This window comes from Ranitomeya variabilis, chromosome 5 (assembly GCF_051348905.1).
Source record: "Ranitomeya variabilis isolate aRanVar5 chromosome 5, aRanVar5.hap1, whole genome shotgun sequence".
Classification (NCBI taxonomy): domain Eukaryota; kingdom Metazoa; phylum Chordata; class Amphibia; order Anura; family Dendrobatidae; genus Ranitomeya; species Ranitomeya variabilis.
The window spans coordinates 179,362,267-179,386,993 of NC_135236.1; the positions used below are offsets into that span (position 1 = coordinate 179,362,267).

The window sequence follows — 24,727 nt, forward strand, 5'->3', positions numbered from 1 at the left end:
AGGTGTCAGATGATGGGAGCAGTTGTCCTATCAGCTGACACCAGTGATCGGAGGTAAAGTTTATCCGATCACAACTCACAGATGAGCGCTCCCGCTGTCTTCTGACAGCGTGGGAGCCGTGGTTCTCTGACCGGCGGGGAGGATTCCCCCTTTAATCAGAAGCGGTGTTTGCCATGCTGTCATGCATATGACAGCGTGTCAAACACTGTAATGTCGGACCCCCCATTCAAGTGAATGGGGTTCGGGTCCGCTCTGCTGGATGACAGGTTGTATGAACGCATCATGCACCTGCCATCTAGATGTAGCAGAGCCGGGTGTGACGTCACATCCAGCTCTCCTTGACTTTTCTGCAGCAAATACTCTGCAAAAAAAAAGTCGACCTTGTATTTGCAGCCTTTTTTCACCATCCATTCAAGTCAATGGGTGGAAAACGCTGAAAAAATGCTGGAAAAACGCTGAAAGAAGTGACATGCCCTATGTCAAAGAAACGCTGCAAAGCACAAAATACTGATCATACAAAAACCCATTGTGTGTGCATGAGATTTCTGAAATCTCATAGGCTTTGCTGGTATTCTAAAAAGCAACTGAAAATTAGCATAAAAAATCGTAGCAAAAACGCCCTGTGTGAACTTACCCAAAGGCTATGTGCCCACGTTCAGGATTTTTAGCGTTTTTGCAGCGGTTTTCCGCTGCAAAAACGCTTAAAAAATGCCTACATTAAGCATCCCATTATTTTAATGTATTCCGCAATTTTTGTGCCCATGCTGCGTTTTTTTTCTGCAAAAGAACGCATTGCGGAAAAAACCCCAGCATATTCATTAATTTTGCGGAAAATCTGCGGATTTGCTGATATATTATTGTATTGGGACGCTCCGGGAAAAAAAAAGCGAGAAAACCGCATGCGGATTTCCTGCAAAAGGAGTCCGGTTTTGATCAGGAAAATTCTGCGAACAATCCTGAACGTGGGCACATAGCCTAATAGGTACAAAAATGCTGCAGAAAATCTGCAGCATCAAAAACTCACAAAAGCAAATTGTGAATATGTAGCCCTATGGAACGAAAAATATGATCACTCATTCAAAAATTGATGGCAGCAACACATCTCAACAAAGTGGGGACAAGGTTTACAAAAGGATGGAAAATGAAGCAATATAATATATTGTCTTGTTTTCAGTTTGCATATAAATTGTGCTCTGCAGCAATCTAACAATCTCCTTTCTATACTTCTAGGATTTCCACTGGATAAAGCTGTTGCTTACTCAAAACTTCGCAATCCATTCTTGATCAATGACTTGGATATGCAGTATTTTATACAGGACAGGTATATTATTGTCCCCTGTAATCTTTCATTTCTATGTTAATCACACTTTTGTAATCGTTTTGTTAATCCAGTCCCGACATCCGCTGCACATGTATGTCGGGTGTATGGGGCAAGCATGTGGCTGGGCTTTACAGTAATATTGCTTCATATAATACAAGTGATCAGACAATTGCAGATTCAAATTCCGTAAGGGAACTAAAAAATAAAATAAGGAGTTAAAAAAAAAAAAAAAAGTTTAACAAAAACAAATAGAATTTCACTGGCTCTCAGCAAATGACTGACCCAAGGGTAAGATTTGTATAAAGAGCTGCTGGTGATTGAAGCAGGTTCTGTGTATACCTGCTAGAAAGCAAAGCCTAAAGCATACCTCAAGGACACCAATCACACTTTACAAATTTTGGATAAAATGAAATGAGAACAAAATTTCATCTTGGGTACGCTTTACATAAAATCGACCATGGTAAAGGGTGTCAAGCAGCGGATTTCTACTTACATTTATGGAAGCCCTATAAAGAACCGCAAATTGAATTAATCATAAAAAGTATTGAACTTATATTAAAGCACAACTATTTCAAGTACGGCAACCAACATTACCTCCAAATGCACGGGACCGCGATGGGTACACGGTTCGCGCCCAGCTATGCAAACATTTATGTAGGCAAGTGGGAACATGACCACATCTATGTAAGAGGTAAACTACGTGCAGGACTAGTCCTGTGGCGTCGGTTTATAGACGACATTCTTTTCATTTGGAATGGCCCTTCGACTACCTTAAAATCTTTCATTTCCAGCTTAAATAATAATGACTACGGGTTGGAATTTACACCCACCACTAGTAGAACTAATGTCAAATTCTTGGACCTATCCATCTACGTAGAGAACAATAGACTAGCTACAAAATGTTACCGTAAAGATATTGATTCAAATAGTTTCATACACATAACCAGCTGTCACCTACCTATCTGGCTCACGTCGGTCCCTAAGGGACAATTCATGCGTGTTAGACGCAATTGCACAAATAATGACGATTACCTAATGGAAACTGACCAATTAATGGAAGAATTTGCAGCAAAAGGGTATGATCCATCGGCTCTAAAGAAATCTAGACTAGAGATTGCCAACATCACCAGAGAATCCATGATACACAAAACTGGAGTAAACCCTAGCTTCCCCACCCTACAAGAACAAATATCCAGACTACCAATCATAACTCAGTTTCATTCCAATTATAGAAATTTCAGAAATATAATTTACAAACATTGTCCAATCCTGCAGGGTGACAATTATATTGGTAACCTATTACCACACCAACCCAAATTTGTATATACTAAAGCTCAGAATTTGGGTTTAATACTTGCTCCAACATCAAAACCATTAACCACAAATAAAAACCAAAATACCAAACAACCATTACCTAAAACTACGGGCTGTATATAATGCGGCAAATGCCTGTGTTGCCAACGCACTGAATGTGGCAGGAAAACCCATACTTCCTTTAAAAATGCGGATGGCACTCACCAATACCAAATCAGGTCAGCTATTACTTGTGAATCTATGGGGTTATCTACATCCTGATATGCCCATGCAACAAGATCCACGTGGGTCGCACTAAGAGACGACTGAGGGTCCGCATTAAGGAACATTTAGATAATATCAGGAAAGTGTTCAAAGGTCATCCTCTTTCGCGACATTTTCGTGAAAACCACAATAACTCTTGTTCAGTTATCATTTTTTATGGCATCCATCTAATCCCTCCAAATTGTAGGGGGGGCGACTACATTAAACTAATGTCCAGGGCAGAATCCAAATGGATTTTCACTCTAGACACCCTGGCACCTAAAGGATTAAATCAGGAAATATAGCTTTACGCATTTTAATAAAGCAATGCTAGAATTATATGAACTTTTTTTTTTTTTTTCTTTTTGCACCAGAATTGGAATGCAAACAGACGCATATCTCCCCCATTTTTTCGATGTAAGAACATATATTCTAACATACATCTGCTCTTTAGATAGCTCTCTCTCCCACGCTCAGATATCATATACCATGCAGTATATGTACCATTCAAAAACACCATAACTCTGGGGCATCACTAACCTAACCTAGATATCTGAGGACCATGATTATAATTCATTTTTAATTTTGTATATAATCCTCCTAGGAGAGTCAATATATATCACCTATAATGGAAATGACTGGATTCTGTCATTCTATTAACCCCTTAATCCCATATGACGTACTATCCCGTCGAGGTGGCGTGGGCCTTAATTCCCACCGACGGGATAGTACGTCATAGCCGATCGGCCGCACTCACGGGGGGGAGCGCGGCCGATCGCAGCCGGGTGTCAGCTGCCTATCGCAGCTGACATCCGGCACTATGTGCCAGGAGCGGTCACGGACCGCCCCCGGCACATTAACCCCCGGCACACCGCGATCAAACATGATCGCGGTGTACCGGCGGTACAGGGAAGCATCGCGCAGGGAGGGGGCTCCCTGCGGGCTTCCCTGAGACGATCTGTACAAGGGAATGTACTCACCTTGTACCGAGCGTCTTCTCCCTGCAGGCCCCGGATCCAAAATGGCCGCGGGTCTGCATCCGGGTCCTGCAGGGAGTACTTCCGGGTCGGAGCAGGCTGCAGAGCAGCCTGCTCCGATGAAAGTATGATCGCCGATCTGATAGAGTGCTGTGCAAACTATCAGATCGGCGATCTGTGATGTTCCCCCCTGGGACAAAGTAAAAAAGTAAAAAAAAATAATTTTCACATGTGTAAAAAAAAAAAAAAATAAATAAAAAATCCTAAATAAAGAAGAAAAAAAAAAAAATATTCCCATAAATACATTTCTTTATCTAAAAAAACAAAAAACAAAAACCAATAAAAGTACACGCATTTAGTATCGCCGCGTCCGTAACGACCCGACCTATAAAACTGTCCCACTAGTTAACCCCTTCAGTGAACACCGTAAGAAAAAAAAAAAAAAAACGAGCCAAAAATACAACGCTTTATTATTATACCGCCGAACAAAAAGTGGAATAACACGCGATCAAAAAGACGGATATAAATAACCATGGTACCGCTGAAAACGTCATCTTGTCTCGCAAAAAACGAGCCACCATGCAGCATCATAAGCAAAAAGATAAAAAAGTTATAGTCCTCAGAATAAAGCGATTCCAAAATAATTATTTTTTCTATAAAATAGCTTTTATCGTATAAAAGCGCCAAAACATAAAAAAATGATATAAATGAGATATCGCTGTAATCGTACTGACCCGACGAATAAAACTGCTTTATCAATTTTACCAAACGTGGAATGGTATAAACGCCTCCCCCAAAAGAAATTCATGAATAGCTGGTTTTTGGTCATTCTGCCTCACAAAAATCGGAATAAAAAGTGATCAAAAACTGTCACATGTCCGAAAATGTTATCAATAAAAACGTCAACTCGTCCCGCAAAAAACAAGATCTCACATGACTCTGTGGACCAAAATACGGAAAAATTATAGGTCTCAAAATGTGGAGACGCAAAAACTTTTTTGCTATAAAAAGCGTCTTTTAGTGTGTGACAGCTGCCAATCATAAAAATCCGATATAAAAAACGCTATAAAAGTAAATCAAACCCCCCTTCATCACCCCCTTAGTTAGGGAAAAATAATAAAATTAAAAAAATGTATTTATTTCCATTTTCCCATTAGGGCTAGGGTTAGGGCTAGGGTTATGGCTAGGGTTAGGGTTGGGGCTAGGATTGGAGCTAAAGTTAGGGATAGGGTTGAGGCTAAAGTTAGGGATAGGGTTGGGGCTAAAGTTAGGGTTAGGGTTGGGGCTAAAGTTAGGGTTAGGGTTTGGATTACATTTACGGTTGGGATTAGGGTTGGGATTGGAATTAGGGGTATATCAGGGTTAGGGGTGTGGTTAGGGTTACAGATGGGATTAGGGTTAGGGGTGTGTTTGGATTAGCGTTTCAGGTAGAATTGGGGAGTTTCCACTGTTCAGGCACATCAGGGGCTCTCCAAACGCGACATGGCGTCCGATCTCAATTCCAGACAATTCTGCATTGAAAAAGTAAAACAGTGCTGCTTCCCTTCTGAGCTCTCCCGTGCGCCCAAACAGGGGTTTACCCCAACATATGGGGCATCAGCGTACTTGGGGCAAATTGGACAACAACTTTTGGGGTCCAAGTTCCCTTGTTATCCTTGGGAAAATAAAAATTTGGGGGGCTAAAAATCATTTTTGTGAAAAAAAAAAATGAATTTTTATTTTAACGGCTCTGCGTTATAAACTGTAGTGAAACACTTTGGGGTTCAAAGTTCTCACAACACATCTTGATAAGTTCCTTGGGAGGTCTAGTTTCCAATATGGGGTCACTTGTGGGGGGTTTGTACTGCTTGGGTACATCAGGGGCTGTGCAAATGCAACGTGACGCCTGCAGACCAATCAATCTAAGTCTGAATTCCAAATGGCGCTCCTTCCCTTCCGAGCTCTGCCATGTGCCCAAACAGTGGTTCCCCCCCACATATGGAGTATCAGCATACTCAGGACAAATTGGACAACAACTTTTGGGGTCACATTTATCCTGTTACCCTTGTGAAAATACAAAACTGGGGGCTAAAAAATCATTTTTCTGAAGAAAAAAAAATAATTTTTATTTTCACGGCTCTGCGTTATAAACTGTAGTGAAACACTTGGGGGTTCGAAGCTCTCAAAACCCATCTAGATAAGTTCCTTAGGGGGTCTACTTTCCAAAATGGTGTCACTTGTAGGGGGTTTTAATGTTTAGGCACATCAGGGGCTCTCCAAATGCGACATGGCGTCCCATCTCAATTCCAGTCAATTTTGCATTGAAAAGTCAAATGGCGCTCCTTCCCTTCCGAGCTCTGCTATGCGCCCAAACAGTGGTTTACCCCCACATATGGGGTACCGTTGTACTCAGGACAAATTGCACAACAACTTTTGTGGTCTAATTTCTTCTCTTACCCTTGGGAAAATAAAAAATTGGGGCGAAAAGATCATTTTTGTGAAAAAATATGATTTTTTATTTTTACGGCTCTGCATTATAAACTTCTGTGAAGCACTTGGTGGGTCAAAATGCTCACCACACATCTAGATATGTTCCTTAGGGTGTCTACTTTCCAAAATGGTGTCACTTGTGGGGGGTTTCAATGTTTAGGCACATCAGGGGCTCTCCAAACGCAACATGGCGTCCCATATAATTTCCAGTCAATTTTGCATTGAAAAGTCAAATGGCGCTCCTTCCCTTCTGAGCTCTGCCATGCGCCCAAACAGTGGTTTACCCCATATGTGGGGGTAGTCAGCGTACTCAGGACAAATTGTACAACAACTTTTGGGGTCCATTTTCTCCTGTTACCCTTGGAAAAATAAAACAAATTGGAGCTGAAATAAATTTTGTGTGAAAAAAAGTTAAATGTTCATTTTTATTTAAACATTCCAAAAATTCCTGTGAAACACCTGAAGGGTTAATAAACTTCTTGAAAGTGGTTTTGAGCATCTTGAGGGGTGCAGTTTTTAGAATGGTGTCACACTTGGGTATTTTCTATCATATAGACCCCTCAAAATGACTTCAAATGAGATGTGGTCCCTAAAAAAAAAATGGTGTTGTAAAAATGAGAAATTTCTGGTCAACTTTTAACCTTTATAACTCCCTAACAAAAAAAAATTTGGTTCCAAAATTGTGCTGATGTAAAGTAGACATGTGGGAAATGTTATTTAAGTATTTTGCGTCACATATCTCTGTGATTTAAGGGCATAAAAATTTAAAGTTGGAAAATTGTGAAATTTTCAAAAATTTCTGTTTTTTTCACAAATAAACGCAAGTTATATCGAATAAGTGTTACCAATAACATGAAGTAGAATATCTTATGAGAAAACAATGTCAGAATCGCCAAGATCCGTTGAAGCGTTCCAGAGTTATAACCTCATAAAGAGACAGTGGTCTGAATTGTAAAAATAGGCCCGGTCATTAACGTGCAAACCACCCTCGGGGCTTAAGGGGTTAATATTGCAATACAGCACTGGGACCAAAGAGAAACCCTCCCAATGCCCCCTGTATATGCACAAGATATTAATCAAATAAATTTTGCTATATATTTTAGCATCCTATTTTTTACGCATGTAAATACACACATAGGATCATTATTATTTTTACACTGTCTAATGACAGCTTTCCACTTTAATATTTTCTTTTAATAATATGCTGCAACATGTTTTTACACCTTTTTTTCGCAAACAAATAAAGTTTTTGATTTTATACTGCCCAGTTTATTTGGACTGCTCTAAACAAGCACCATATTTATCACTCCAATCAGTCCACTAACTTTTCTTTATTTACCCTCATTGATCATTGATTGAACTCCAAACACTTTATACCAACTAACCGCAGCTGTGCTCAGTTAACCCCTTCCCGACCTTTGACGCAGCGTATGCGTCATGAAAACCTGTGCCAATCCGACCTGTGACGCAGCATATGCGTCATGGTCGGATCGCGCTCCTGCAGGCCGGGTGAAAGGGTTAACTGTAATTTCACCCGACCTGCAGGGACAGGGGGAGTGGTACTTGAGCCCAGGGGGGTGTCTTCGCCCCCCCGTGGCTACGATCGCTCTGATTGGCTGTTGAAAGTGACGTTTCACTTTCAATCAGAGCGATAGTAATATTTCACCAATGAAAATTGGTGAAATATTACAATCCAGCCATGGCTGATGCTGCAATAGCATCAGCCATGGCTGGAGATCGCGATCTGCCCCCCTCCACCGCCACCGATCTTGTCCCCACGGTTCTCCGTCCTGTAATTGCTGTCCTCCGCTCCCCTCCGTCCCCCTGTCCGCTCCCCCCGCTGTCCGATCCCCCCCATACTTGCCGACCTCCGGTGTCCCTCCTGGTGTCCGTCCGTGTGCTCCATGGGCGCCGCCATCTTCCAAAATGGCGGGCGCATGCGCAGTGCGCCCGCCGAATCTGCCGGCCGGCAGATTCGTTACAGGTACATTTTGATCGCTGTTATAGGTTCTATCACAGCGATCAAAATAAAAAAATAATAAATAAACCCCCCCTTTATCACCCCCATAGGTAGGGACAAAAATAAAGAAAATATTTTTTTTATTTTTTTTTTACACTAGGGTTAGGGTTAGGGCTAGGGTTAGGGCTAGAACTAGGGTTAGGGTTAGAATTAGGGTATGTGCACACGGTGCGGATTTGGCTGCGGATCCGCAGCGGATTGGCTGCTGCGGATTCGTAGCAGTTTCCCATCAGGTTTACAGTACCATGTAAACCTATGGCAAACCAAATCCGCTGTGCCCATGGTGCGAAAAATACCGCGCAGAAACGTTGTGCTGTATTTTCCGCAGCATGTCAATTCTTTGTGCGGAATCCGCAGCGTTTTACACCTGTTCCTCAATAGGAATCCGAATATGAAATCCGCACAAAAAACACTGTAAATCCGCGGTAAATCCGCAGGTAAAACGTAGTGCCTTTTTCCTGCTGATTTTTCAAAAATGGGGAAAAATCTCACACGAATCCGCAACGTGGGCACATAGCCTTAGGGTTAGGGTTGGAATTAGAGTTAGGGTTGGAATTAGGGCTAGGGTTGGAAATAGGGTTAAGATTAGGCTGTGGTTAGGGTTATGGTTAGGGTCAGGGGTGTGTTGGGGATAGGGTTGGGTTAGGGTTGGGATTAGGGTTATGGCTAGCGTTGGGGTTAGGTTTAGGGGTGTGTTGGGGTTAGTGTTGGCAATAGAATTGAGGGGTTTCCACTGTTTAGGCACATCAGGGGTCTCCAAACGCAACATGGCGCCACCATTGATTCCAGTCAATCTTGTATTCAAAAAGTCAAATGGTGCTCCCTCCCTTCCGAGCACCGACGTGCGCCCAAAATAGTGGTTTACCCCCACATATGGGGTAACAGCATGCTCAGGACAAACTGGGCAACAATTATTGGGGTCCAATTTCTCCTCCTACCCTTGTGAAAATAAAAAATTGCTTGCTAAAACATCATTTTTGAGGAAAGAAAAATGATTTTTTATTTTCACGACTCTGCGTTGTAAACTTCTGTGAAGCACTTGGGGGTTCAAAGTGCTCACCACATATCTAGATAAGTTCCTTGGGGGGTCTAGTTTCCACTATGGGGTCACTTGTGGGGGGTTTCTACTGTTTAAGCACATTAGGGGCTCTGTAAACGCAACATGATGCCCCCAGACCATTCCACCAAAGTCTGCATTTCAAAAGTCACTACTTCCCTTTCGAGCCCTGACGTGTGCCCAAACAGTGGTTTACCCCCACATATGGGGTATCAGTGTACTCAGGACAAACTGCGCAACAACTTTTGGGGTCCAATTTCTACTGTTACTTTTGTGAAAATAAAAAATTGCGGGCTAAAAAATAATTTTTGAGGAAATAAAAATTATTTTTTATTTTTACGGCTCTGCGTTATAAACTTCTGTGAAGCACTTGGGGGTTTAAAGTGCTCACTGCACATCTATATTAGTTCCATGGGAGGTCTAGATTCCAAAATGGGGTCACTTGTGGGGGAGCTCCAATGTTTAGGCACACAGGGGCTCTCCAAACGCGACATGGTGTCCGCTAAAGATTGGAGCCAATTTTTCATTGAAAAAGTCAAATGGCGCTCCTTCCCTTCCGAGCCCTGTCGTGTACCCAAACAGTGGTTCCCCCCCACATATGGGGTATCAGCGTACTCAGGACAAATTGTACAATAACTTTTGGGGTCCCGTTTCTCTTTTTACCCTTGGGAAAATAAAAAAAAATGTTGCTAAAACATCATTTTTGTGACTAAAGAGTTAAATGTTCATTTTTTCCTTCCATGTTTGTTCTGCTGCTGTGAAGCACCTGAAGGGTTAATAAACTTCTTGAATGTTGTTTTGAGCACCTTGAGGGGTGCAGTCTTTAGAATGGTGTCACTTATGGGTATTTTCAGCCATATAGACCCCTCAAACTGACTTCAAATGTGAGGTGGTCCCTAAAACATGGTTTTGTAAATTTCGTTGTAAAAATGAGAAATCGCTGGTCAAATTTTAACCCTTATAACTTCCTAGCAAAAAAAAAATTTGTTTCCAAAATTGTGCTGATGTAAAGTAGACATGTGGGAAATGTTATTTATTAATTATTTTGTGTCACATAACTCTCTCATTTAACAGAATAAAAATTTAAAATTTGAAAATTGCGAAATTTTCAAAATTTTAGCCAAATTTCCATTTTTTCCACAAAGAAACGCAAAAATTATCGACCTAAATTTACCACTAACGTGAAGCCCAATATGTCACGAAAAAACAAACTCAGAACCGCTAGGATCCGTTGAAGCGTTCCTGAGTTATTACCTCATAAAGGGACACTGGTCAGAATTTCAAAAAACGGCAAGGTCATTAAGGCCAAAATAGGCTGGGTCATGAAGGGGTTAAGGGAAAGGAGAAGAAAGAAAAAAAAAAAAGTTGACCCTGAATCTATTTAAGGACGATGTAAGTCGCAGTAGCAACTACCCTGACGAAGAGGGCTGCTGTCCCTCGAAACGCGTTGGTTTCTTGTTCCTTCTGCGCACCCGTCCTTCTCTCAGTCGGTGACGTCATGCCGAAACCCCGCCCATCCCATTTCTGCCCATACACAGCGTGCTTCCAGCCGGGGTACCTGTGATCATTGTCGGCGTCCAGTGCAGCGGTTCCTGCACACCGACTGCGGTTAGTCTTCCGGACGCAGGCACACCACACCACACCACATCCAGGATCAACACAGATTCACCTCCAACTATCCACCACTATTGATCTTCTAGCGGTCACACCACCTCAAGGCAATTCAGGGAGATCATACCCTCTCCCACCAATTGTTGGGATCATCACCTCACTAAACTAAGTGCCACTCATCAGATCCATCCTTTTGGCATAACCGCAGTAAGTTTCTCTTCATTGCATATTTAACATCTTCACAATTTGGCTTTACACATGTATGGAGTAGCGCGGTGATATATTCTTGTTTTTTTTTTATAAATAGAATTTCAGCCATTAATAAAGATCTATTACAGAAATAAATACCGTATTTTACAGATAAGACATACCCAACATTTTGGGGAGGAAAATAGTAAAAAAAAATGATAAAATAAAATGGTAGTGCGTCTTATAGTCCGCTTTTATGTTAGCTTACCGGAGGGGGCGACTGTGGTGGAGCGTGGTCCCAGGAGCCGGGGTCACTGCTGCAGAAAGCTAGCGGCTGGGTGAAGGGGGTGTTCTGCTCTGCGAGGCTACGGCAGGCTCTGGCTTTTCACAAATCGTTGGGAGTCCCTGCACTCCCCATGCTTTTCAATGCTGTGGACTTCGGGGAAAATGGCCGCTTGAGACAGCGCATGCGCGGATTGAGATATCGGGAGAAAAAAGGGCATCTTATAATCCAAAAAATAGGGTATATCTGGTATCACAACATCTGTAAAAGTCCTATATATCAAAATATAAAAAATTAATTAACCATTAGCTGCAGTAAAGAGAACACAAAATTAAATTACACAATTGCGATTTTTCAGTAGTTGCAACTATAAAAAAAAAAATGCAATAAGAAGTGATCAAAGCATATATCTATTCTAACACTGCATTAATGAAAACTACAGGTCAAATGCAAGTCCTCACATAGCTCAATCAATGGAAAAATAAAAAAGTTACAAATCAAAGAAAATAGCAACTGAAACCAAGAAAAAAAAAATTCAACCACTAAAATAATATAAAAAAGCTGTAAGTTTATTTCGCTAATCATACCGACATGGTGAATCATGACATCAGATTATTTGTACCACAAACTGAATCATCAGCATCGCTGTGTCCATAGCAGTCCAATGTATCAAAACTGAAAATGAATTACCGTAACCAGATTGGTAAACTGCATACCGAGAAAAAAAAATCAAAACACCAGAATTGTCGTTTTTTGTTTACTGCAACGTCTTGGAAAATAGCAACACAAGGGAAATGTATCTTTTTAAAGAATCTCCTTATTTTTATTCAGTTCTTATGTCCTCATTTAAATGTCCACTTTTCATGTACATGTTCTATCTATGATTTTCATCCTTGTGCTGTCCGTAAATAAGAGAAGCTTTGTCATTTATTTATTTTTTTATCCATGCATGAAAAACACTGATGAATCTCTGATGGTAAAAACTGATACTGACATACACTGATGAGACTTGGATCCAAAACACTGATGTCCCTTTTTTTGAATCCTTGAGAAATCATGGTCGTCTAATCTAATATATAAAGCTGAATGTGTGTGTGTGTGTATGTATGTATGTATGTATGTATGTCCGGGATTGGCATCTGAACCGTAGCAGCTACAGCCACAAAATTTTGCACAGTCACACGTCTGGACCCCGAGAGCGTCATAGGCTATGTTGTGAGGTGAAATTTTAACCCCGCGCTTTCCAATTCACCAAACAATTTTGCCCCTATCTACATAATGGGGAAAAAGTGAAAGGAAAAGTGTTGGAGGCGTCGCAGCTACAGGCACAAAATTTTGCACAGTCACACGTCTGGACCCTGAGAGCGTCAAAGCTATATTGTGAGGTGAAATTTTAACCCCGCGCTTTCCAAGTCACCAAACAATTTTGCCCCTATCTACATAATGGGGAAAAAATGAAAGGAAAAGTGTTGGAGGCAAATTAACAGCTGCCAGATGTGAACAAGGGGGACTTAAAGAATGACAGCGATGGCACCAAAGAGTATATACTGTACAGTTGCTAAGGTGGGGCCCCAACATGGGATAATCACACCACCACGGGGATATGAACACACACACAAAATGCGCCACACACTACCACGTGCTCGAACACATATACCACCCTCAGTGCACATTTCACCACACATACACCAACCTCGCCACATAAAAGTAGAAACACAAAAGTCGCCGCTCAAAACTCGCCACGCGCAAAACTCTCCACATGCAAAACTCGCCACACGTGCAAAACTCGCCACACGCAAAACTTGCACACGCAGAAAAATTGCCACACGCAGAAAAATTGCCACATGCACAAAAGTTGCAACACATGCAAAAGTTGCCTCACACAAAACTTGCACATACTCAAAAGGCACCACACATAAAACTCGCCACGCGCAAAACTCGCCATGCGCAAAACTTGCTGCACACAACTTGCTACACTAACCTGTCACATGCAACTCGACACACAAAAAGTTGCTACACGCATGTCGCCACACAAAACTCATCTCACAAAAGTCCCTACATGCATGTCGCCACACGCAACTCAACACACACAACTTGACACACGAAACTCGCCCTAAAACACACACAAGTCTGGTATCCTTCAAAAATAAAAATCTGATTAATAAGCAGACAAACTACAAGAGCAACAAATGTACCATATAGGAATCCGGCAGCTGTCAGTCACATGACCAGTCTATTATGTGTATGTGTGAGCTAATATATACTGCCAGGGGGTGGGCTTACTGTTGGCTGGGGATTTATCAGGCTGCCATTTTAGCTTACAAATACTGAGGTAAAAATACTGACCAAATAACGTGTGAACGAGGGCTAATACAGGAGGAGATGGCATACAGCTATATACTATATACAGGAGATGACACACAGGTATATACTATTTACAGGGGAGATGACACACAGGTATATACTATATACAGGAGGAGATGACACACAGATATATACTATATACAGGAGAGATGACACACAGGTATATACTATATAGAGGAGGAGATGACATACAGGTACATACTACATACAGGAGGAGATGACATACAGGTATATACTATATACAGGAGGAGATGACACACAGGTATATACTATATACAGGAGCAGATTACCTACAGGTATATAGTATATACAGGAGGAGATGACACAGGTATATGCTATGTATAGGAGGAGATGACATACAGGTATATACTATATACAGGAGATGACACACAGATATATACTATATATAGGTGAGATGACACACAGGTATATACTATATACAGGAGATTACATACAGGTATATCTAATATATAAAGCTGAATGTGTGTATGTATGTATGTGTGTATGTCCGGGATTGGCATCTGTACCGTCGCAGCTACAGCCACAAAATTTTGCACAGTCACACGTCTGGACCCCGAGAGCGTCATAGGCTATGTTGTGAGGTGAAATTTTAACCCCGCGCGTTCCAATTCACCAAACAATTTTGCTCCTATCTACATAATGGGGAAAAAGTGAAGGGAAAAGTGTTGGAGGAAAATTGACAGCTGCCAGATGTGAACAATGAGGACTTAAAGAATGAGAGCGATGGCGACAAAGAGTATATACCGTACAGTTGCTAAGGTGGGGCCCCGACATGGGATACTCACCACACACGGGGATATGAACACAAACACAAAATGCGCCACACACTACCACGTGCTTGAACACATATACCACCCTCAGCACACATTTCACCACACACACACACCAACCTCGCCACATAAAAGTCGAAACACAAAAGTCACCACTCAAAACTCGCTACATGCAAAACTCGCCATATGCAAAACTAGGCTCACGCAAAACTCGCCACACGTGCAAAACTCACCTCATGGAAAACTCACCTCATGCAAAACTTGCACACACAGAAAAATTGCCACATGTACAAAAGTTGCACCACATGCAAAAGTTGCCTCACACAAAACTTGCACATACTCAAAATGCACCACACATAAAACTCGCCACGCGCAAAACTCGCCATGCACAAATCTTGCTGCACACAACTTGCTACACTAACCTGTCACATGCAACTCAACACACAAAATGTTGCTACACGCATGTCGCCACACAAAACTCATCTCACAAAAGTCGCTACATGCATGTCGCCACACGCAACTCAACACACACAACTTGACACATAAAACTCGCCCTAAAACACACACAAGTCTGGTATTGTCCTTCAAAAATAAAAATCTGATTAATAAGCAAACTACAAGAGCAACAAATGTACCATATAGGAAATACGGCAGCTGTCAGTCACATGACCTGTCTATTATGTGTATGTGTGAGCTAATATATACTGCCAGGGGGGAGGGCTTCCTGTTGGCTGGGGATTTATCAGGCTGCCAATAGCAACCAATCACAGCTCAGCTTCTATTTTGCTACAGTTAATTAACCTGAGCTCTGATTGGTTAATATAGGCAACAAAGACATTCTCAGTATAACAAAGCTAATATATGTTGTGAAATGCTTCTATTTGCTTAGTTTTTGCCTTTTAATAATTACATTTCTATCTATTTGTTTTGTGGTTTTTGTGTGCAGAATAAATTTTTGTTAACACATTCTATTTTGCTAACAGCAGTCATTAACCCGGGCGAAGCCGGGTAGTACAGCTAGTTTAAAATAAGTATACAAGTTTGGTACTGCTATAGTCGAGTTGGAGAATCATGTTACCAGGTCATTTTTCCCATATCTTGAATAACACAAAACTAACAACCAAAAAACAATTGGGGTATTGATTTTTGAAGAAGAATAGTCTTTCTTCATGACAATTTCACAGTGACGGTGAAGAGGTATGATACTCTGTCATAAATTGTTTTAAAGTGGTCTGTAAGTGGAGACCCTCACAATTTGATTTGTTTCAAAATAAGGTTTCGCTAGCTACGGAAACTGCTCATACCTGCTAAATGGTTTTGGTGTTTTTATAGTGTGCTTGTATGATCCTTGATCGTGATAATATTTAATCCCCTACATCAGCATTATTCAACCCTCAATTATTAATCCTATTTATGGTCAGTGGATACTGATGACCTATTTGTATGTGTTCAGCGGGCGTCCAACACTCAATACCTAATAATAATAATATGCCCCCGGGCTGCTGATTGGTGAGGCTGCTGGGTACCTGAACCCCACCGATCTTCTAGGATAGGTCATCGTTATTCTCTGACCAGACATCCTCTTTATAAAAGTGGACAGCCAGGACAGAAACTAGTTACATAGACCCCGATTTCACCTCTTCTTTAGATCTGTTTGAGAGGATTTTCCAGCTATTACAACTTGTAGAAATCTTTTTTTTTTTTTTGCTGGAGATCTTTTTCTGACCAATAAATTCGGCCTTTATAAGGAGTTAATTGTCTATAGCAGGCAACACTTTTGTGGCATGTTCGCATGTAGCAGATTTTGCTGTTTATTCTGTTGGAGATTTGCAAAGCGTGAAATCTGCTATGAATTCTGCACAAAGAATTAACACAGATTTTAAAACCCACATTGCTTATCAATTTCAGAGCAGAAAAGCAACATGTACTTGAGAAGTGTCTAATTGTCCTCTGCTTAGCTGATACTGTATTGTGCTTCTGATCTCCTGTATATACTCATCTGAACAGCTCGGTGGCTCAGTAGTTAGCACTGTTGCCTTGCAGCACTGGGGTCCTGGGTTCACATCCTATCAAGGACATCATCTGAAAGGCGTTTGCATGCTCAGTTTGGAGCGTGTGAGTGGAGAGGACACTCAAAGACATACCTGTAGGGAACTTAGATTGTGAGTCCCAATGGGGACAGTGATGATGATGTCTGTTTAGCGCTGCAGAATTAATGGCGCTATATAAGTGAGTAAAATGAATAATACAAATATTAACAATGGTTTTCCCAACAAATAAGCAATGTGGGAACATACCTTTTAGAGCTTCACTCATTTTACCGGCCAATCTAGTGAGATTGTCACGGCTCCTGTACATTATCAAGGGAGTCTCATGCCTGGGTCCCATTAGTGGGACCATGGAGCATTGCCCCCTTATCTATACTGCACCGTGTGCACTAGCCCCTCTCCTTGACCAATGTAGGATCTAGTGGCAGCATAAAATGCTGTAACAACTAAAGAAACTGACTTGATTTACCTTAAATTTCTGACTCTACACACATTTCTGACCGTCATTAGAGAAAGAGGTTATGTACTATCTATTTAAAGGGAACCTGTCAGCAGATTTTGCCGCTAGAAGAGGCGGCCACCGCCTTTCAGGGCTTATCTACAGCATTCTATAATGCTGTAGATAAGCCCCCGGTCCGACCTGCAAGTGATGAAAAATAAGTTATACTCACCCGGGGGTGGTCCGGTCCTATGGGTATCGCAGGTCCGGGTCCCATCTTCATACGATCACGTCCTCTTCTTTGCTTCCTGCCGCGGCTCCTGCACAGGCGCACTTCTCTGTCCTGTTGAGGGCAGAGCACAGTACTGCAGTGCACAGGTGCCAGGCATCTCTGACCTTTGCGGGCCCCTGCCCACTGCAGTACTTTACTCTGCCCTCAACAGGACAGATATTTATTAAGGTATTCTGACAGAATTGTGAAGTAAGGCATCATCTTTGTGTGCTTCCATCCTGTACTAATTGTTGTCCCTTTGTTCTGTAGGAGGGAAGTATATCGCATCCTACAGCAAGAAGGAATAGATCTTCCCCGTTATGCAGTACTTAACAGAGATCCTGACAAGCCAGATGGTAAGTTTACATTTGAAAGAACCTCTGGCAAATACCAAAATTTATCTGTGAAAAACTTGCTTTAGGGTATGTGCACACGTCCGGATTTCTTGCAGAAATTTCCTGAAGAAAACCGGAAATTTTCTGCAAGAAATCCGCATTTTTTTTTTTGCGGTTTTTTTCCGTTTTTTTTCGCGGTTTTTTTTAGCATTCTGCAAGCGTAATTAGCTTGCAGAATGCTAAAGTTTTCCAAGCGATCTGTAGCATCGCTTGGAAAACTGACTGAGAAGTTGGTCACACTTGTCAAACATAGCGTTTGACAAGTGTGACCAACTTTTTACTATAGATGCTGCTTATGCAGCATCTATAGTAAAAGATAGAATGTTTAAAAATAATAAAAAAAATTAAAAAAATGGTTATACTCACCCTCTGCAGACAGCCAATCTCAGCGGCGTCCGTTCCTATAGATGCCGGTGTGGTTCAGGACCTTCGATGACGTCGCGGCTTGTGATTGGTCGCGTGAGTCACATGAGCGGTCACGCGACCAATCACAAGACAGCGACGTCATCACAGGTCCTGAACCACACCATCTATTCTTTAGGAACGGAAGAGAGAGCATGCACGGGAGAGGCGGGAACACTTCGGGGGCCATCAGAGGGTGAGTATATCACTATTTTTTATTTTAATTCTTTTTTTTTTACCAATTATATGGTGCCCAGTCCCTGGAGGAGAGTCTCCTCTCCTCCACCCTGGGTACCAACCGCACATAATCTGCTTACTTCCCGCATGGTGGGCATAGCCCCGTGCGGGAAGTAAGCAGATCAATGCACTCCTAGGTGTGCGGAATCCCCGCAATTCCGCATTTTTAATGAACATGTTGCTTTTTTTTCCGCGATGCGATTTTTTCGCGGAAAAAAATGCAACATTTGCACAAAAAATGCGGAATACCCTGTAAATAATAGGAGGCATATGTAAGCGTTTTTTTCGCGTTTTTATCACGTTTTTATAGCGAAAAAACACGAAAAAAACGCGAAAAATCCTGAACGTGTGCACATGGCCTTAAAGGGAGCTACAACCTGGGTTCTTGCTTGCCTGGAGACAGTGCGGTCCTGATTGCTTGGCAGTCTGGACCAGCGTCATTGTACTGCTATCCTGAATTGTTTGCTTTCCAATTCTAGAATCAGAGGCTACTCTTATAGCAGGGTTTACGAGCTCCATAGCAAAGAGCTTGTAAGTGCTGCAGTCTTTACCAAGAGTTTCCACCTCTGAAAGAGTTCAGAGGTGGTCTTTAACCTAGGCAACAAATAATAAGTTATAGAATTAAAAATCATCTCCATTCTTGAAAAGTTTTTATAACACTTAAAATTTTTGTCATATAAGATGATGAAACAACCCCTTTCATGTGGAAAAACACTTTTTATTTTAGCTGGCAGTGAAAACAGTATGATTACTTCTTTTGGGTAGATGTTTCTGTATATTTCTGCCAGTTTAAGGCTAGTTTCACATTTGCGTTTAAAAACGCAGCGTTTAAAACGCAAACGCAAGTGGTGAAAAAAACGCATGTAAACGCGGCAAAACGCCGCGTTTTTTAGACGCATGCGTTTTCGCATGCGGTAAAAAAAACGCGGCATTTTGCTGCGTTTACATGCGTTTTTTCCTGCGTTTGCGTTTTTGAAACGCATGCTGAGAAGTGTGTGACAGCTGCCAATCATCAAAATCAACAAGAAAACCCACTATAAATAGAAATAGCTAGGGTTAGGGTTAGGATCCCTAGGGTTAGGATTAGGGTTGAGCGACTTTTCCTTTTTTGAGGTCGAGGGTTAGGGTTAGGATTATGGTTGAGCGACTTTTCCTTTTTTGAGGTCGAGTCGGGTTTCGCGAAACCCGACTTTCTCAAAAGTCGAGTCGAGTGAAATCGGCCGATCTTCTTGAAAAGTCGGGGGATCGGCCGAAACACGAAACCCAATGCAAGTCAATGGGAAATCTATATATTTTTATATTTACTTCAGTGCGATATAGCAGAAAAGCCGGTAATTCAATTGCCTGCTTTTCATTTCTCCTGCCTAAACCCGACATGATATGAGACATGGTTTACATACAGTAAACCATGTCATATCCCCCTTTTTTTTTTTGCATATTCCACACTACTAATGTTAGTAGTGTGTATGTGCAAAATTTCGGCGCTGTAGCTATTAAATTTAAGGGTTTAATCACGGAAAAAATTGGCGTGGGCTCCCGCGCAATTTTCTCTGCTAGAGTGGTAAAGCCAGTGACTGAGGGCAGATATTAATAGCCTAGAGAGGGTCCATGGTTATTGGCCCCCCCTGGCTACAAACATCTGCCCCCAGCCACCCCAGAAAAGGCACATCTAGAAGATGAGCCTATTCTGGCACTTGGCCACTCTCTTCCCACTCCCGTGTAGCGGTGGGATATGGGGTAATGAAGGGTTAATGTCACCTTGCTATTGTATTCTTGTTTTTTTTCTATTAAAACGCAAGCAAACGCATGTGCTTAAAAACGCATGCGTTTACATAGACAGCAATACGTTTTTTTGCCGCAAAAAAACGCCTCTAGAAATTACTACATGTTGCATTTCTGCAACCAAACGCAAGCATAGAAACGACGCATGCGTCGTCAAATGCGGCAAAACGCATACAAAAAAAACGCATGCGTTTTTAATGTTAAATATAGGGAAAAAAACGAATGCGTTTTTTTGCGCTAAAACGCAGCGGCAAAAAACGCAAATGTGAAACCAGCCTTATCCTGTAACGCCATTGAAAAAATAATATTCAAAGTGAACACCATATTTATGAAGCCACTGCATTTTTGTTTTAAAGACATTTCCAAAATGTAAAAAAAAAAAAAAAAAAAGACATTGCTTCAGTCACGTTACTATTCACTTGGTCATCAAAGCTTTTGCACAATTCTTATTATTAGAAAATGCAAATTAAGCTCCAGGCCAAGCCCCTATATAACTTTTATTAACTATGGGCTCCCTATTTATGATGCTTGCATGTGCCCCCATGGAAGTAACTTGCCTACAGATCTGATTATCCGGCTGTAATGAGAAATCTCACCCTTTGTTATTTTTAATAAATAAATGTTTATCTGAGATTTTGTTTTTACCAGAGTGTAACCTAGTGGAAGGGGAAGACCAGGTAGAAGTGAATGGAGAGATCTTCCCTAAGCCCTTTGTGGAGAAGCCAGTTAGTGCGGAAGATCACAATGTATATATCTATTACCCAACATCAGCAGGAGGTGGTAGCCAGAGGCTCTTCAGAAAGGTAAGGAGTTGGAAATGTACAAGTTTGAGCTGCTATGGTTTCCGTTATCTCGTCAAAAATGACATAGCAGAACAAATTCAGTTCTCTCTTCTATATTCTCTGTATTTTTTTGCACCATCAACACTTGCCTCTAGTGATGGGCGACTGGTGGAATTCGGCTTTTTGTATCTGACCCAAACTTTTTAAAAAGTTCGGTTCTGGTACCAGAATAGTACCTGAACTTCCACCACAACCCAAAACCCATTGAAAATAATGGATTCCCAAACAGGGTGGCACATGTTAAGGAGCTGAAACTCCTAAACCCTTCATCCAATTTTAATGTGGATGCCCTCAAATGAAAGCTGAAAGTCTGAACTTCAACTGCATCTGAATTGTTTTGTTTAAAATCCATTGTGGTAATGTCTGTAACCAAAATGAGAAAAATGTTGTCTCTGTCCAAATATATATGGACCTAACTGTATGTATACAGATCATTCAATGAGCATTGTTTACTGTGTCTGCCTATGTAAACTGACTGTTAAATGACCGTCGATCAGTAAACATTTACTGATCAGTGGTGGTTTGGTGCCGACATCTATGTAAACTGAATATAATGGGGATAGATTTTCAGATTTTAGATGTTTCCATTCGATTCAGAAAGCAAGGATCTTCAAATTGGCATGGAGTTAAAACACAAGATATGTCGGAAAACTGTAACATTTTACAACGAAGAAGGATTAGTCACATAAAATCCCTTTTAAAGTAATATTTGACATTCAATTTTTCACTAAAGGTACCGTCACATTTAGACGCTGCAGCGATCTAGACAACGATCCCGATCGCTGCAGCGTCGCTGTGTGGTCGTTGGAGAGCTGTCAGACAGCTCTCCAGCGACCAACTATGCGAAGTCCCCTGGTAACCAGGGTAAACATCGGGTTACTAAGCGCAGGGCCGCGCTTAGTAACCCGATGTTTACCCTGGTTACCAGCGTAAACGTAAAAAAAAACAAACACACATACTTACATTCCGGTGTCTGTCCCCCGGCGCTGTGCTTCTCTGCACTGTGTAAGCGCCAGCCGGAAAACACAGCGGTGACGTCACCGCTGTGCTCTGCTTTCCGGCCGGCCGGCGCTGACACAGTGCAGAGAAGCACAGCGCCGGGGGTCAGACACCGGAATGTAAGTATGTAGTGTTTGGGTTTTTTTACGTTTACGCTGGTAACCAGGGTAAACATCGGGTTACTAAGCGCGGCCCTGCACTTAGTAACCCGATGTTTACCCTGGTTACCAGTGAAGACATCGCTGAATCGGCGTCACACACGCCGATTCAGCGATGTCTACGGGAGATCCAGCGACGAAATAAAGTTCTGGCCTTTCTGCTCCGACCAACGATGGCACAGCAGGATCCTGATCGCTGCTGCCTGTCAAACTCAACGATATCGCTAGCCAGGACGCTGCAACGGCACGGATCGCTAGCGATATCGTTCAGTGTGAAGGTACCTTTACCTTTCCCATTCCCAAACACTTTCCAAGGGATTTACATAGAATACAGTCAAGTCTCTAGGACTTTTTTTTTGAGTGATTTTTTTTTTCTTCTGTTCTTACAGTTTTTGTGTTGTGACATTTGTAAAGAAACATAAATTAAGCCATTTCCAAAACTGTTGTTTATTAAAAGCCGCGAAGATAAATTGAGCAATCAGATTTAAAATATAAAAATGTGGATTAAAGGGAGCCTGTCACCCCCAAAATCGATGGTGTGGTAAGCTCACCGTCATCAGGGCTTATCTACAGCATTCTGTAATGCTGTAGATAAGCCGCTGATGTTACCTGAAAGAGGAGAAAAAGACATTAGATTATACTCACCCAGGGGCGGTCCCACTCCGATGGGCGTCTCAGGTCCGGGGCCTCCTATCTTCATTCCATGACGTCCTCTTCTGGTCTTCACGCCGTGGCTCCGGCGCAGGCGTACGTTGTCTGCCCTGTTGAGGGCAGAGCAAAGTACCGCAGTGTGCAGGTGCCGGAAAGGTCAGAGAGGCCCAGCACCCGCGCACTGCAGTACTTTGCTCTGCCCTCAACAGGGCAGACAAGGTACGCCTGCGCCGGAGCCGCGGCGTGAAGACCAGAAGAGGACGTCATGGAATGAAGATGGGCGTCTCAGGTCCGGGGCCTCCTATCGGAGTGGGACCGCCCCTGGGTGAGTATAATCTAACGTCTTTTTCTCCTCTTTTAGGTAACATCGGCGGCTTATCTACAGCATTCCAGAATGCTGTAGATAAGCCCCTAATGACGGTGAGCTTACCTCACCATCGATTTTGGGGGTGACAGGTTCCCTTTAAGATTAAGTATTTATCTTTTGTGACCCATCTCACACCTATTTCCTCATACAATATAAGCTCTTGAGAGCCATGTTTGGATTGGTAATTGGTTACTAAGTAATGTAGTTTGTCTGTATGTGCATCCTGTGAAATATGTTGGTGCTATATAAATATAGACTAATAGTAAGATTGAGCAATGTAGGACACTTGAATTGCTGTGATATTACTTTCATGTCCTATAGTACAATTCTATGTTTATATGTAGTATGGAGTATATATTATTTTCTGTAATGTTCTTCATACAGTTTCTTTACATTGTTGCGTGAAATATGGTGCAATACTTAAAAAGCACCTTTCACCAGATTGATTCACCAGATGTGTTAAACTGGCCACATCATGACTTAGTGGCTGCAGAGCTGAATAAAACCCTTTTTTCCTCCTCTCCGATTGTTCCGATATTAGCTTTCCAAGTTTAGGTTATAATTTATGTTGTAGTTCAACTGGGCATTGCTAGAGATTTGTCTCTGAGGGCTTGTACTTCTTCCACTGCTTGAGGTTGACCAATGATAAGCAGGCGGTGTCATGCAGTGGAGAAAAGAACACTCCCTCCTCACTAATCTCTGCAGCTACTTGTAGAGCTGAGTTATGTATCATTACAAACACTTCCAGACCTCAACTCACAATGCTGTCACTTCTTTCTTCCCCACACTTGACTATAGTAAGATGAGATCTGGAGAGGTAAAATGATAAAATAAAAAAAACTACATTTTACTCAGCTCTGCATCCACTATTCCATGATTTGGCCAGTTTAACATGCTCCAACTGGTGAAAGGTCCTCTTTATGGTTTAGCATTTTATAGAGGTTTTTACATTGGTTATTATTATTATTACAGATTGGCAGTCGTAGCAGTGTGTATTCTCCAGAGAGCAGTGTTAGAAAGACTGGGTCTTATATTTATGAAGAATTCATGCCCACTGATGGCACTGATGTGAAGGTACGAATTCATCCTTACCCCTTGATTATTTTGTTTTCTGCCAGTGATGAAAAACTGAATAATAGTAATGATTCCAGGATTCCGTGTCATTTAGGTGTATACAGTTGGTCCTGATTATGCCCATGCAGAGGCCCGCAAGTCTCCAGCTTTGGATGGGAAAGTGGAGCGTGACAGTGAGGGGAAGGAAATCCGCTATCCAGTCATGTTGACTGCCATGGAAAAGCTGGTCGCACGTAAAGTCTGCTTGGCCTTTAAGGTATTTCAGTATTTCCAATTACCGTATATACTCGTGTATAAGCCGAGATTTTCAGCACATTTTTTGGTGCTGAAAACGCCCTTCTCGGCTTATACAAGAGTCATTGCCGGCGGGGGAGGGGGGCGGTTTGAGGGAGCAGAAGACATCATACTCACCCTCCTAATGTC

At 41.9% G+C, this 24,727-nt stretch overlaps 1 protein-coding gene across 20 annotated transcripts in view; it reads left to right on the forward strand.

Annotated features, from left to right (window-relative positions):
- The window catches only part of PPIP5K1 (diphosphoinositol pentakisphosphate kinase 1), a 248,836-nt gene that overhangs the window by 44,344 nt on the left and 179,765 nt on the right, over positions 1–24,727 (forward strand). For all 20 annotated transcript variants that reach the window (XM_077263604.1, XM_077263587.1, XM_077263585.1 and 17 more), the window contains 5 exons: positions 1,231–1,321; positions 17,668–17,753; positions 20,862–21,016; positions 24,203–24,304; positions 24,399–24,560. In XM_077263604.1, coding sequence (XP_077119719.1) covers positions 1,231–1,321; positions 17,668–17,753; positions 20,862–21,016; positions 24,203–24,304; positions 24,399–24,560 — 596 coding nt within the window. The remainder of the gene's footprint in view (positions 1–1,230; positions 1,322–17,667; positions 17,754–20,861; positions 21,017–24,202; positions 24,305–24,398; positions 24,561–24,727) is intronic.